The sequence below is a fragment of the Arachis duranensis genome, chromosome 7, assembly GCF_000817695.3.
Source record: "Arachis duranensis cultivar V14167 chromosome 7, aradu.V14167.gnm2.J7QH, whole genome shotgun sequence".
NCBI lineage: Eukaryota > Viridiplantae > Streptophyta > Magnoliopsida > Fabales > Fabaceae > Arachis > Arachis duranensis.
Genome location: NC_029778.3, coordinates 63377302 through 63389034, shown reverse-complemented (window position 1 = coordinate 63389034; position 11733 = coordinate 63377302). Strand labels below are relative to the sequence as shown.

General features: G+C 33.5%; 1 protein-coding gene across 3 annotated transcripts; it reads left to right on the top strand.

The window, feature by feature from the left end:
• Positions 1–585: 585 nt before the first annotated feature.
• Positions 586–5050, top strand: LOC107459336 (probable pre-mRNA-splicing factor ATP-dependent RNA helicase DEAH2). 3 transcript variants are annotated; one of them, XM_016077559.2, is made up of 7 exons: positions 592–1156; positions 1681–1883; positions 2010–3094; positions 3503–3628; positions 3718–3956; positions 4084–4202; positions 4528–5050. In XM_016077559.2, the coding sequence occupies exons 1-7, from the start codon at positions 878–880 to the stop codon at positions 4652–4654; spliced, it is 2178 nt and encodes a 725-aa protein (XP_015933045.1). In that variant the 5' UTR covers positions 592–877; the 3' UTR covers positions 4655–5050. The 3 variants fall into 3 exon arrangements, 2 of the variants coding, with proteins under 2 accessions (XP_020983713.1, XP_015933045.1); XR_008001358.1 differs by lacking the exons at positions 4084–4202; positions 4528–5050 and having other exon boundaries at positions 586–1156; positions 3402–3628; positions 3718–3741; XM_021128054.2 differs by lacking the exons at positions 3718–3956; positions 4084–4202; positions 4528–5050 and having other exon boundaries at positions 586–1156; positions 3392–3602.
• Positions 5051–11733: the final 6683 nt, after the last annotated feature.

Here is an 11733-nt window from a genome sequence, read left to right as displayed (position 1 = left end):
TCTCATTTAATCTATTAATGTCTCCCAAATGCACTATGACAATCTACCATAATGCTTTTAAGAGTTGAAGAAAAATGCTCAAAATATGCAAGAATTTTTAGAAAAATTTCAAATGCAAAAGAGATCTCGTATGCACGCTTTATATAAACGCCCTCCATTCATATTTTAAGTGCTGAGGATACAAGAAATTGTGCACAACTCCTGTGTTCATTTTTTAAAAATATCTCGGATACATCCGAGATCAATTCAACTAAGTTCTCTATTTATTTTGGATGGTCAGATATACATTGCAGAAAATGATAAACACAGTACACATTACACATAATCGTAAATAAAACATTTATTTAATTTATATAAAAAATACTTTTATGATACCAAAAGAGGGGGAAAAAAAGAAAAACGATTCCCTACGAAATTAGTTCCAAGACTCCATGAGTCCATAACCCATTCCATCAAAATCTAAACAACCTCGAAGTTTAATGACCGAAAAGGAACCCTCGAAGCTTCGATTGAGATTGATAGGTTTATTCTTGACCAAAAATAATAATTTCAGTTGCTGTGATTTCTAATTTTAATTTCTTTTTTTTTTTCTTTTTCCCCCTCACTTTCCCCATAACAGAAACAAAATAAAAAGAACAACCACCTTGAAACCCTAATTCTTTTTCCCTGCACCGAAGAGGGGGCAAAAGGCCAAGAACACTCTAGTAGAGGGCTCTCTAGCAGGGTATCCCGTTTCAACTTTCAAGAGCCTTCGATTCGGCTCCCAAATCAACCATTTTCACTACTTACTACTATTGTTGTTATTATTATTATTCCGTAACTCGTGATAGCTGCTGAAGAGATTATACACCTTGTTTTTTAGAGGATTAGGGTTTTGATGGGTACGGAGAGGAAGAGGAAGGTGAGCCTGTTCGACGTGGTTGATGACGGTGCCGTTAAGATGGCGAAACCGAACGGCGGCGCCGCCAACGCCGTCGGAGGAAACAGCCTCATAAACCGGTGGAATGGGAGGGCTTACTCGCAGAGGTACTATGAGATCTTGGAGAAGAGGAAGACGCTTCCAGTATGGCACCAGAAGGAGGAGTTCCTGCAGGCGTTGAAGAATAATCAGACACTCATCCTCGTTGGTGAAACTGGCAGTGGTAAAACCACCCAGGTTAGTTGCTTTCTCTTGATTTTCAATGTTTACATATATAATATATATTGTAGTTGAGGAAATAAAAGCAAAATGATTGGTTAAGCATATAATTTAGTAATAAATAATTAGTACTTAACATTAAAATCCTGTTTGAGCGCCTTGTATAATATTTAAGCATTACTATGTAGTCATTACGAACTTAAATCTTAGGGGGCAAAACTAAGTTAGGATTTAAGAGGCATTAGGATTTTTGAAGATTGCATCTATGGCACGTTTGGAAGTATTGCTTCTTTGACGGACGGTGACTATTTGGAAGTATTGGTGATTCCTAAGTTATTATTAGGCTATTAGCAATTGCAGGCGCTATATGGAGCAACTGTTTAGCGAGTTTTCATGATATGCTATGAAATTGGGTAAAGGTTTGAAAAATATAACTGAACAAAATTTGACAAGGTGCAATTACTAAAAGCATTATTACATTACTTGTTGGCATGAGTTTTTTCTTTTTCTTTTATTTTATTTTGTTTTGTTCTGGCTTGCAGATCCCCCAGTTTGTTTTGGAGGCTGTTGATATAGAAAGCCCTGATAAACGCAGAAAGATGATGGTTGCATGCACACAGCCACGTAGGGTGGCTGCAATGTCTGTCTCCCGGCGTGTGGCGGAAGAGATGGATGTGAATATTGGAGAAGAGGTTGGTTACAGCATCAGATTCGAAGATTGCAGTAGCGCAAGAACCGTTTTGAAGTATGTTCTATTTATATCTAGGAAATTATTGTTCTTCTTCATATGAATATAAAGTTTTTTTAATCATGCTGCTATTTTTGTTACTTGTGTAGTCTAAAAGTTTATGCCTTTTTGTTACCCTTACAGGTATCTCACAGATGGTATGCTTCTGAGGGAGGCAATGGCTGATCCACTTTTGGAACGATATAAAGTAATTGTTCTTGATGAAGCACACGAAAGGACCTTGGCCACAGATGTGCTATTTGGCCTTCTAAAGGAAGTGCTTAAAAATAGACCTGACTTGAAGTTGGTCGTGATGAGTGCGACTCTTGAAGCTGAAAAGTTTCAGGGATATTTTAATGGCGCTCCACTTATGAAAGTTCCTGGAAGGTTACATCCAGTGGAGATTTTCTATACCCAGGAACCTGAAAGGGACTACTTGGAGGCTGCTATTAGGACGGTGGTGCAGATACACATGTGTGAACCTCCTGGAGATATACTTGTCTTCCTTACCGGTGAGGAAGAAATAGAGGATGCATGCCGCAAAATTACGAAAGAAGTTTCAAATATGGGAGATCAGGTGGGCCCTGTGAAAGTGGTTCCACTGTATTCTACTCTTCCGCCAGCAATGCAGCAGAAGATTTTTGAGCCAGCTCCTCCTCCAGTAAATGAGGGTGGGCCCCCTGGAAGGAAGATTGTGGTGTCAACAAACATAGCTGAAACATCACTAACAATAGATGGTATAGTCTATGTAATTGACCCTGGCTTTGCTAAGCAGAAGGTTTATAACCCTCGCATCCGTGTTGAGTCTCTCTTGGTATCTCCAATATCGAAGGCTAGTGCACACCAGAGGTCTGGGCGTGCTGGAAGAACTCAACCAGGGAAATGTTTTAGACTTTATACTGAGAAAAGTTTCCATAATGATCTTCAGCCACAAACATATCCTGAAATTTTGAGATCGAATCTTGCCAACACAGTTCTCACCTTGAAGAAACTTGGCATAGATGATTTAGTGCATTTTGATTTCATGGACCCTCCTGCTCCAGAGACCTTAATGCGGGCACTGGAAGTGTTAAATTACTTGGGTGCACTGGATGATGATGGTAACTTAACAAAGCTGGGTGAGATTATGAGTGAATTTCCATTGGACCCACAGATGTCAAAGATGCTCGTTGTCAGTCCAGAATTCAACTGTTCAAATGAGATACTGTCAGTTTCTGCCATGCTATCAGGTATTGTTTTTATATTAACATATACTTCTAATTTCATGTCTGTCCAGAGTCTCCCGCATAATGTTAAAGGGAATGTATCTGCGTTGGGCTCCATTATGAAATGGACGCCCAGCATTCATGCACATTGATAATATTGTGCATATGATGGGGATGTTTGACCGCTTACGTGTGTGCTTAGTTTGCACATGAAAGCTGTCGGTAGTGTGTCCTGTTAGGTAGCCATCAGCAACTGTCTTCTCTGGGTTCCATGCCCCCGGTTGGCATGCTCCATAGGATTCTAAGTAAGTGCTGATGCAGATAGTTGCAGTTTCTCAGTATTCTCTCATGAAGAAAATCGTGTGGTCTCGCCTCTATGCATCTGCTGACCTTCCGTGGGCCTCCTCTGTGATAATCAATTTCTTTCTTTAGTACCCAATTGCTTTGTCCGGCCTAGAGAGGCACAGAAAGCTGCTGATGAAGCGAAAGCTAGATTTGGGCACATTGATGGAGATCATCTCACGCTATTGAATGTATATCATGCCTACAAACAAAACAGTAAGTGCTATATGTGCTAGCTTTCTGTTTCGTTTTCAATTTCTTGCTTGTTACATGCTCTGATGTGATAACTGAAATTGGCTTTTCAGATGAGGATCCTTCTTGGTGCTATGATAATTTCGTTAATCATAGGGCACTGAAAGCAGCCGACAACGTTAGACAACAGCTAGTCCGTATCATGGCCAGGTTTAACCTGAAGTTATGCAGCACTGATTTCAATAGTCGGGACTACTACGTCAACATCAGAAAGGCTATGCTGGCGGGATATTTTATGCAGGTAGCTCATCTGGAGCGAACTGGACACTACTTGACTGTGAAAGACAACCAGGTTTGGAAAGACGACCTGCTATTTTTCCATTTACTTTTTTCTTTCACCATCTTAAATTTTGTGTCTTCAAAATAGCTAGAAGTACCTTGGTGGATTGTACTCATTACATAACTTGTTCTTGTTGTAGGTGGTTCACTTGCACCCATCAAATTGTCTGGATCACAAACCTGAATGGGTCATCTATAATGAGTTTGTTCTTACAAGTCGGAATTTTATTAGAACTGTTACAGACATACGTGGTGAATGGTAAGAATTTTCCTGTCTCTGAATTTTATTCTTGTACTGCCATTTCATCTTTTATTTTTGGGAAAGAGAAGGGGGAATTTGTTATCTTAGATAAAAATCCTAATTTGCAGAATAGTTTTTCTATTAATTACATGAACTAACATTCTTTCATAAGTCGGAATTTCAAGGTTTTGAATTATGAAGCTGACAAAGATAGTTGCAGTTTGTTTTTCTAAATTGGAACTAAGAATTTGGTTTGTCCTGTATGGTGTTTTGACCTTCCAGTTACACTATGTTTGATGTCATTGACATGTACTTAACCCGACGATGGATTGCTATCTGACAGGTTAGTTGATGTAGCTCCACATTATTATGATTTGTCAAATTTTCCTCAATGCGAAGCGAAGCGTGTTCTCGAGAGGCTTTACAAGAAACGAGAGAAAGAAAGAGATGAAGCCAGGAGTAGGAAATGAAGTCCTATCCCATCCACACCGTTTTAACCATGGATTTGGATTTTTTGTCTCCTTCAATTTGACATCGATTTCATTGTGCAAAAGTTGGCGAATACTACCGAGGAATGAAATTATTGTCATTATCACATTCACGAGTTAGAAGTTGAAGAATTGCCCAAGTTCCTTGTATTATTTATTTGCTAGAGTAGTAATATGTATTCGTCGTGTTTGTTTTGTTTGTACCCTGAGCAGTATTTTGAAATTTGCAATTTTTGTTCTTTTTGGATGTTAGATTCCGATAAAGGTCGAATTCGGATGCGATGCCAATGCCCTGCATAATGGTACTCATATTATAGTAAGTACAGAAAAAGCAAGTAGATCCAAAGGTACCATTTCAAATGGCCATTTTTATTTGAATGTTTCCCTTCTAGCACGTAGGTTCGTTCTTTCGTCTTTTATCAGGTTTTGATATTCCGATTGTTTAGCCATCCAAAATGCTTTTGGTACTAGAACCAAAAGTGAGTCGAGTCTGCTTAAGTTATCTTTAACTTTATCAGTAGTTTCATAAATTATAAATTGAGCTTGTAAGATGAGCACGAGTTGAAAACATTAGTTCATGTTTCCTGTTGAATATTATGGTGCTTTCAAGATGTCTGGAGTTTTAGCTGTCCGAGAATGTTTTAGTTAAAAAAATTTGCTAAGATAGCTATTATACCTCTATTAATCGTGCTAAACTATTTGAGCTACTTTTCAAACTAAATTTAACATAAATCCATAGATCTAGTTTAACCAGTCTAATTTGATAAGTACAATCAAAGGATTAACTGAAAATTTGCATTTAGTAAATTGTTTGAAGAACAGATATTGCCAATGATACAAAGAAAAGGGAAATGAATTGGATAAACATTTTGTACAAAAATCAAAACAGAATGTTTTAATTGACCCGTGGAGAAGTGAAAGGAAAAAAAATGTTTTCCACCCTTCCATTCTCTTTTCTCAGAAAGATACGAAGAGAGAGAATATAGTAACAAAACACATTATTCACCATCCTCTTCTGACTCAAATTTGTGATCCATCCTCCGATTAAGATTTCATTATGATAAAAAAAAATAATCTGATTCTCTTTTACGCAATCATATCAATTTCTTTAGAAGAAAATTCGATAAAATTTTACTCTCCTCGTATTTTTCTTGTGTTGTTCGAGTGAGAAGAAGTTTAGCTTCGGTTTAGAAATTTTAAATCTCGAGATTTTATGGTGTTAAAGGAGAGAAGAATTTCTTCCTCCCATTTTTTCTTTTTTCCTTTTTTTTTATGGTGAGATTATACTTACGCTCTAATTTGGTCTTTTAAAAAATTTAATTTATTCAATTTGGTCCTCTAACTTGGTATCTGTGACTCATTTTACTCCCTGGCTCTGTTTCCGTTAAAGAATTGTTAACGCTGTGCTGTAACAGACTACGACTACCAAATTAAATTCTCTAACGGCTACCTGAGGTGGCAATTAAAATTAGAATTACGGTTTTAGATGATTTGTAGGAAGCAAATTGAGATAAAACAAACGTTATAATTGTTACGTCAAATAGCTGTTAACATAAATATTAAAAGTTATGGCCCACGACAAACTAATCCACTATTTATGAGCTTATTCAGACCAATATGTTGGCCCAATATAACTAAGAAGTGTCCAAAGAAAGACGGGTTAACTTATCCGACTTGCTCAGAAAATGAGTACCACACAACCTGTGGCGGATCCTACTTGGAGAATAAGTCATTGTTTCCCACCACTATCCCAAGTATTAGCTAAGATCATTAATACCTCAACATGGAACATATTTCTAAATAATAAAGGAAGAAATCACCCACTACTCATACATGGAAGATTCAGGAGTGATGAACGAGACATCACTCTCATATATAAATACTCCCATTAAACCATGTATTTTTCTAATTTACTTAAATATGTGTAAAACTCTTACTAACTTAAGTATCAGAAATCTTTGCAGGAACCCTCACCACTATTTCGAAGCTGATGTGAAGGCTCCCTCAGCACCCTCATCGCTACCTCCAACATCTTTTACCAAGTCCAAATCACTTAACAGTCCGTTTTAGGCATGCTTCATAACAAGAGTCTAGTGTAGCAGCTATCAGCTGTCAACCCATCTCAGTATGTCATTAATGGTTCAATGCCAAAAAAATATTGTGTGAAAAATATTTTTAAAGCATATGTTAATAAAACAGTGTTGTCATTTTGTAATTAAAAATATTTAAAAAATTAGAACCAGCCAAAACGTCATTGACGTATTACAGTAAAAGTGAAAAAGGTAATGACATTTGTGAAAACATCAGTGATGTTTTGTCTTTGTAGAAATTAAAAAAATATAAAACTAAATAAAAGGAATGATAGGTTAGTGCTTAAACACGTTTAGAAGAAGGACAGTGTTGTTCTGCATTTTGAGAATGAGAAAGGTCTTGGTAGGGGTGGCAACGGGGCGGGTAGGGGGGGTTTTTACTGGGTAATTACTCGCTCCAAGCGGGTAGGGGCGATGTGGGTACCCACGGGTTCGAGTGGTATTGCCATCCCTAGGTCTTGGTTTACATTTTGAGTGAGGAATTTTTTTATTTTTTTATTTTGAGTGGGTTACTGTATAAAATGGAAGATTATGTTAGTTTAAAAATATACTATAATTGTCAAATTTTGCCTAATACATGTGAGGGTGTGAACTTTTATATTAGGATCCATGTGTTATTGTTATTCCTCTTGTAATAACATATGAAGTATTTAAGAATGTACTTCTCAAAGTGTAGGTCATTAAGCATTGAACAGAATGACAAATATCATGTATAAACAACGTGTGTTAGTATTTGGTGGTTTCATTCAATTTCAAATCATGCATATGATTGATGAAGCAAGTATGTAAGGAATATTTTCGATCTACCATCAAACTAGAGCACAAGCCTCAATTATCGAGTTATATGTTGAGTTCGAGAAAATCGTTGACATTGATTTTTCAGAACCCAACGTAGACTGGACGGGTTATAATACTAAAAGCGATAAAGAGTTTGAAGGCAATTATCAAATTGTTGGCTCAACTAAAGATGGTGATGAAGATAATGATATAATGGTTGAGGGAGATGTGACAAATAATGCAAATGCACTAGCAGGCCAGGATCCATCTGATGAGCCATCTTTCATGCATACTTTGAATTTTGATGCCATGCATATAATGGATTACCATGTGTTCATAACACGCAGTGGAAGAAAAGAAAGTAATCCTAAAAAATCTATTTTGTGCTTAAACTTTATTCCAATAATAAGGAATATATAGATCAGATTTAAATACCTGTGTGTACACTAGTAAAAATCACTTTCTCCTTCGTTGGTACGAAGGCGCTATGCGTATCCACACCGAGACCAACTTTTGCTGTCAACTCCTTGAACAATGGATATCTGATCTAAATTGAGAAATCTTTTGCAACTCTTTGCATGCCATAAAATTCTTCTCCAAGAATTAGGCTCACATACATTTATGTGTATAGAGATAAAGGAATAAAACTCTTGTTATTCTCTCGTGTCTTTCCTGTACTCTTGATGTACATATATATAGCACAAGATTTGTTACTAATTTTAAATTTGATTCTCAATTCAAATTTAAATCATATCTTGAAATTTCAAATCTGAATCATTCAAATTTTATGAGTCATATCATAACAATTTAAAACATAATCGATTTGGATCTCATCCAAATTTATAATTTAAATTCAGAAATAGAATAACTAATTATTCTCAAATCTCATTTAATATTCTCAATTATCATATTATTATTATATTCTTGGTGCTAGCAAAGAATATAGTAAAAAAAAATATAATAATATTTCATCTGAATTAAAATAATTATTTATTTGATCAAATCAAAATAATAATTAAATAATTCTACAGCAAAGATTAGAACACTTGTTAGTGTGTGACCCCATAGGTTCAATACTAAACGGGTAGTAAATTAGTCATACTAAATTTACTAATTAAGGTTGGCGTCTAGTAACACTCCTCAACGACCCGATAGTATGAAGTAATATAATTTTTACTAAGAACCTTAGAAGAACAAAGTAATTCCTTCCATCTTTCCAGCTCTTGGTTAATACTTAGAGTATGGTTTAATTGTCAAACTCTAACTTGTTACCATTATTATAATGAACTGTGAATGACCTAAGAAACTCATTTCTTCATTCATTCAATTCCCTTGGCCAAGGTTTTATTCATCTCAGTCATTATAATCATAGAGCTCAAACTCTTTATCAAGAGTTGACGGATTCCTTATTGACTAATCATTAATTCTACAAGTATTTAAATCATACCCAATATCCATTCAACTAGCACCCTGGGGTATTAGGTGTCCGGAATCAAAGTATAATAAATATGTTGTTAATTACAATGATAGTCGCAGGTCAAAGGAAACTCTATTACTATGTTCATCTTGAGAATATCCTATTGACAAATATGCGGTAATTATAACCATTAGGAATTCTCAGAGTGAGCCAGTTCAATGGTCATATCCCTATATGCACCATATATATATATAATTTAATAAATGAGATCTATTAATCTTCATCCAATGAAGACCATTATATATATATTGATCTTTCGAATTATTAATGTCCTTTTTAATAATTCTATAACCAAGAACAATTTAGATTAAATTATAAAAGATTTATCTCTCAATATTGTGATCACTATCACAATGATAAATCTCTAAATTTAATCAAGGACCTTATTATATTAACATTTTAATATAATAACAATAACAAATTATTTAACACGTGATTGATTGGATTATTGTCATACTACTTATTCCCAACAATCTCCCACTTGCACGAGAGCCAATAATGATAGATTGGATCCTGTGCATACTATTATCACAATAATCTTCCACTTGCACTAGAGCCAATCAATCATGTGTATAATTTTTCAATGCACGTTTGTGTTTATTAAAATTCTTTTGACCTTAAACACCTTAGCTCTCGAGAACATGTGCTTGACTTTTAGCAAAATACACCTAGTGCATAATAAATATCACGTTTTTTCAAAACATGAAATCTCCCATTACAATAGTGCATAATTTTATTTTAAGGACAATCCTTATTGAACATGATTATAAAAAATATAAGTAACCATTAGATCTATCTTTATAGAATTATATCATTATACAAATAGGCTACTTTTTCAAAAAGTTAGTTTGTACTCCCACTCTTTCTTTAAGATGGAATCCATTTTCTAAAAAAAATGAGTTTTACCTCTTATCATAAACATTTTGTCATAAGAAGAGTGATAAAAATAATCTCATTATTTCTTTAAGGTAACCAATAAATCTCATTTATTGGACCTAATATCAATTCTATTGTTGTGCAATCTCTTAACACATATAAGACATCTCCAAATTCTAATGTTCTTGAGTTTCAGCTTATGCCTTTTCCATATCTCATATGGGTAAAAAAATTTTGATTTAGTGAGAAATTTGTTAATTTAGCAACATTTCTAAAACGTAGTCCAAATATTTAACAAACACTTATCTTCAAATAAATTAAATTCCATGTTTCATTAAACATGATGGAGTACATAGAGTACTAGTATTTGTGTGTTGAGAATCTTATTCTCTATTCAATAGAATATCAATTAGATAATTAGAGATTTTACTTTAAGCTCTTATAATAAAAATACTTAATATCTTTATTATTGGTCAAACTAATCCTTAAGAGCAATTTTAATTGGCATCCTCAATACTAATATTGAGTTTGTCTAAAACGATCACAAACATTAATCATATTAAAAAAAAATTTGTTTGTAACAAAAAAATCTCTAAAAATGCTTGTAAGAACAATTCTCACTAAAGCCGTTTGGCTAATGGTGTTCCAACTTATAAAGTTGTTTAATTCAAAATATATGGCCCAATACTCCCACTAGTTTAAATAAAATCTTTGATAGTCATACTATCTTACTTTGGACACCATACATCTTCTCAAGATGTTCAATAATAAATAGTGGGTATATACTTTTGAAATTAGAACTTATGGCTGTCCAAACAACCCATGTAAGATAATATTACAAATATTTTAAAATTCTGACCATTTCAAAAATAATTTTATTGGAGGATGTTATTTTAATAGAATTATCATCTCCATGATAACCCTTTCATACATGAGAACAATTCTCAAATGTCAATATATTACTTTCAAGTATGTCAGACAAAAGGTAGACATATTTAAAATTTAAAATATGAAAGTAAATTAAGAAATCTATATTTCTGTTAAAATTATTTAGAATCATGAATGAGTACCTTGGTTGTCAAGTTATTACTCATACCTATTCTAAATAAATATGATTAAATTGTATCACATACAATTATAATCCCAAATAATTATCTGGTTATCAGACAATTATTTAACTGAATTATATCTTATACCCCTAGGTTGTCTAGGTTCAAGTATAAAATTAATTCTCCTTATACATCATCATATGAATAAATAAATTCTGTCTTTGAATACAAGTCTCCTGGTTGTCAGGTTACTCATTGTAAACAAGAGATAAATTTATTTTTGACAAACTCCTAACTTTTAGGGTTTATCTCAATTGTTAGATAATTTCTACCAGTATTCGTGGATTAAATTTTATACTCCCAAGTTGTCTAGGTAAAATATAAAATTAAATCCCTAATACATCAAATGTATATACTGATTATTATCTTGAAAATAAAACTCCTGGTTGTCAGGCCGCTCTTTATAATCAAGAATATTAGAAAAACTAATTTCTAAAATTATAGTGTTCAAAACACATCAATCAAATCAAAATTTGATTTTTCATGTACTAACGTTTAGCCTAAAAAAAATTATCAAATTAAATTTGACTTTTATATATACACTTATATATATAAGAAACAAATAAAAGATATTTTGCATCTTATTCTTTTTATTGTGATCAAAATCACAATAAAATTTAATAAATAAATTGAACTAAAAAAAATATTTGATTATAAATATAACTTTTATATTAAAAATTGATAATTTAATCACAATTAAATAATTAAAATAAATTAACTATTAATTTATTA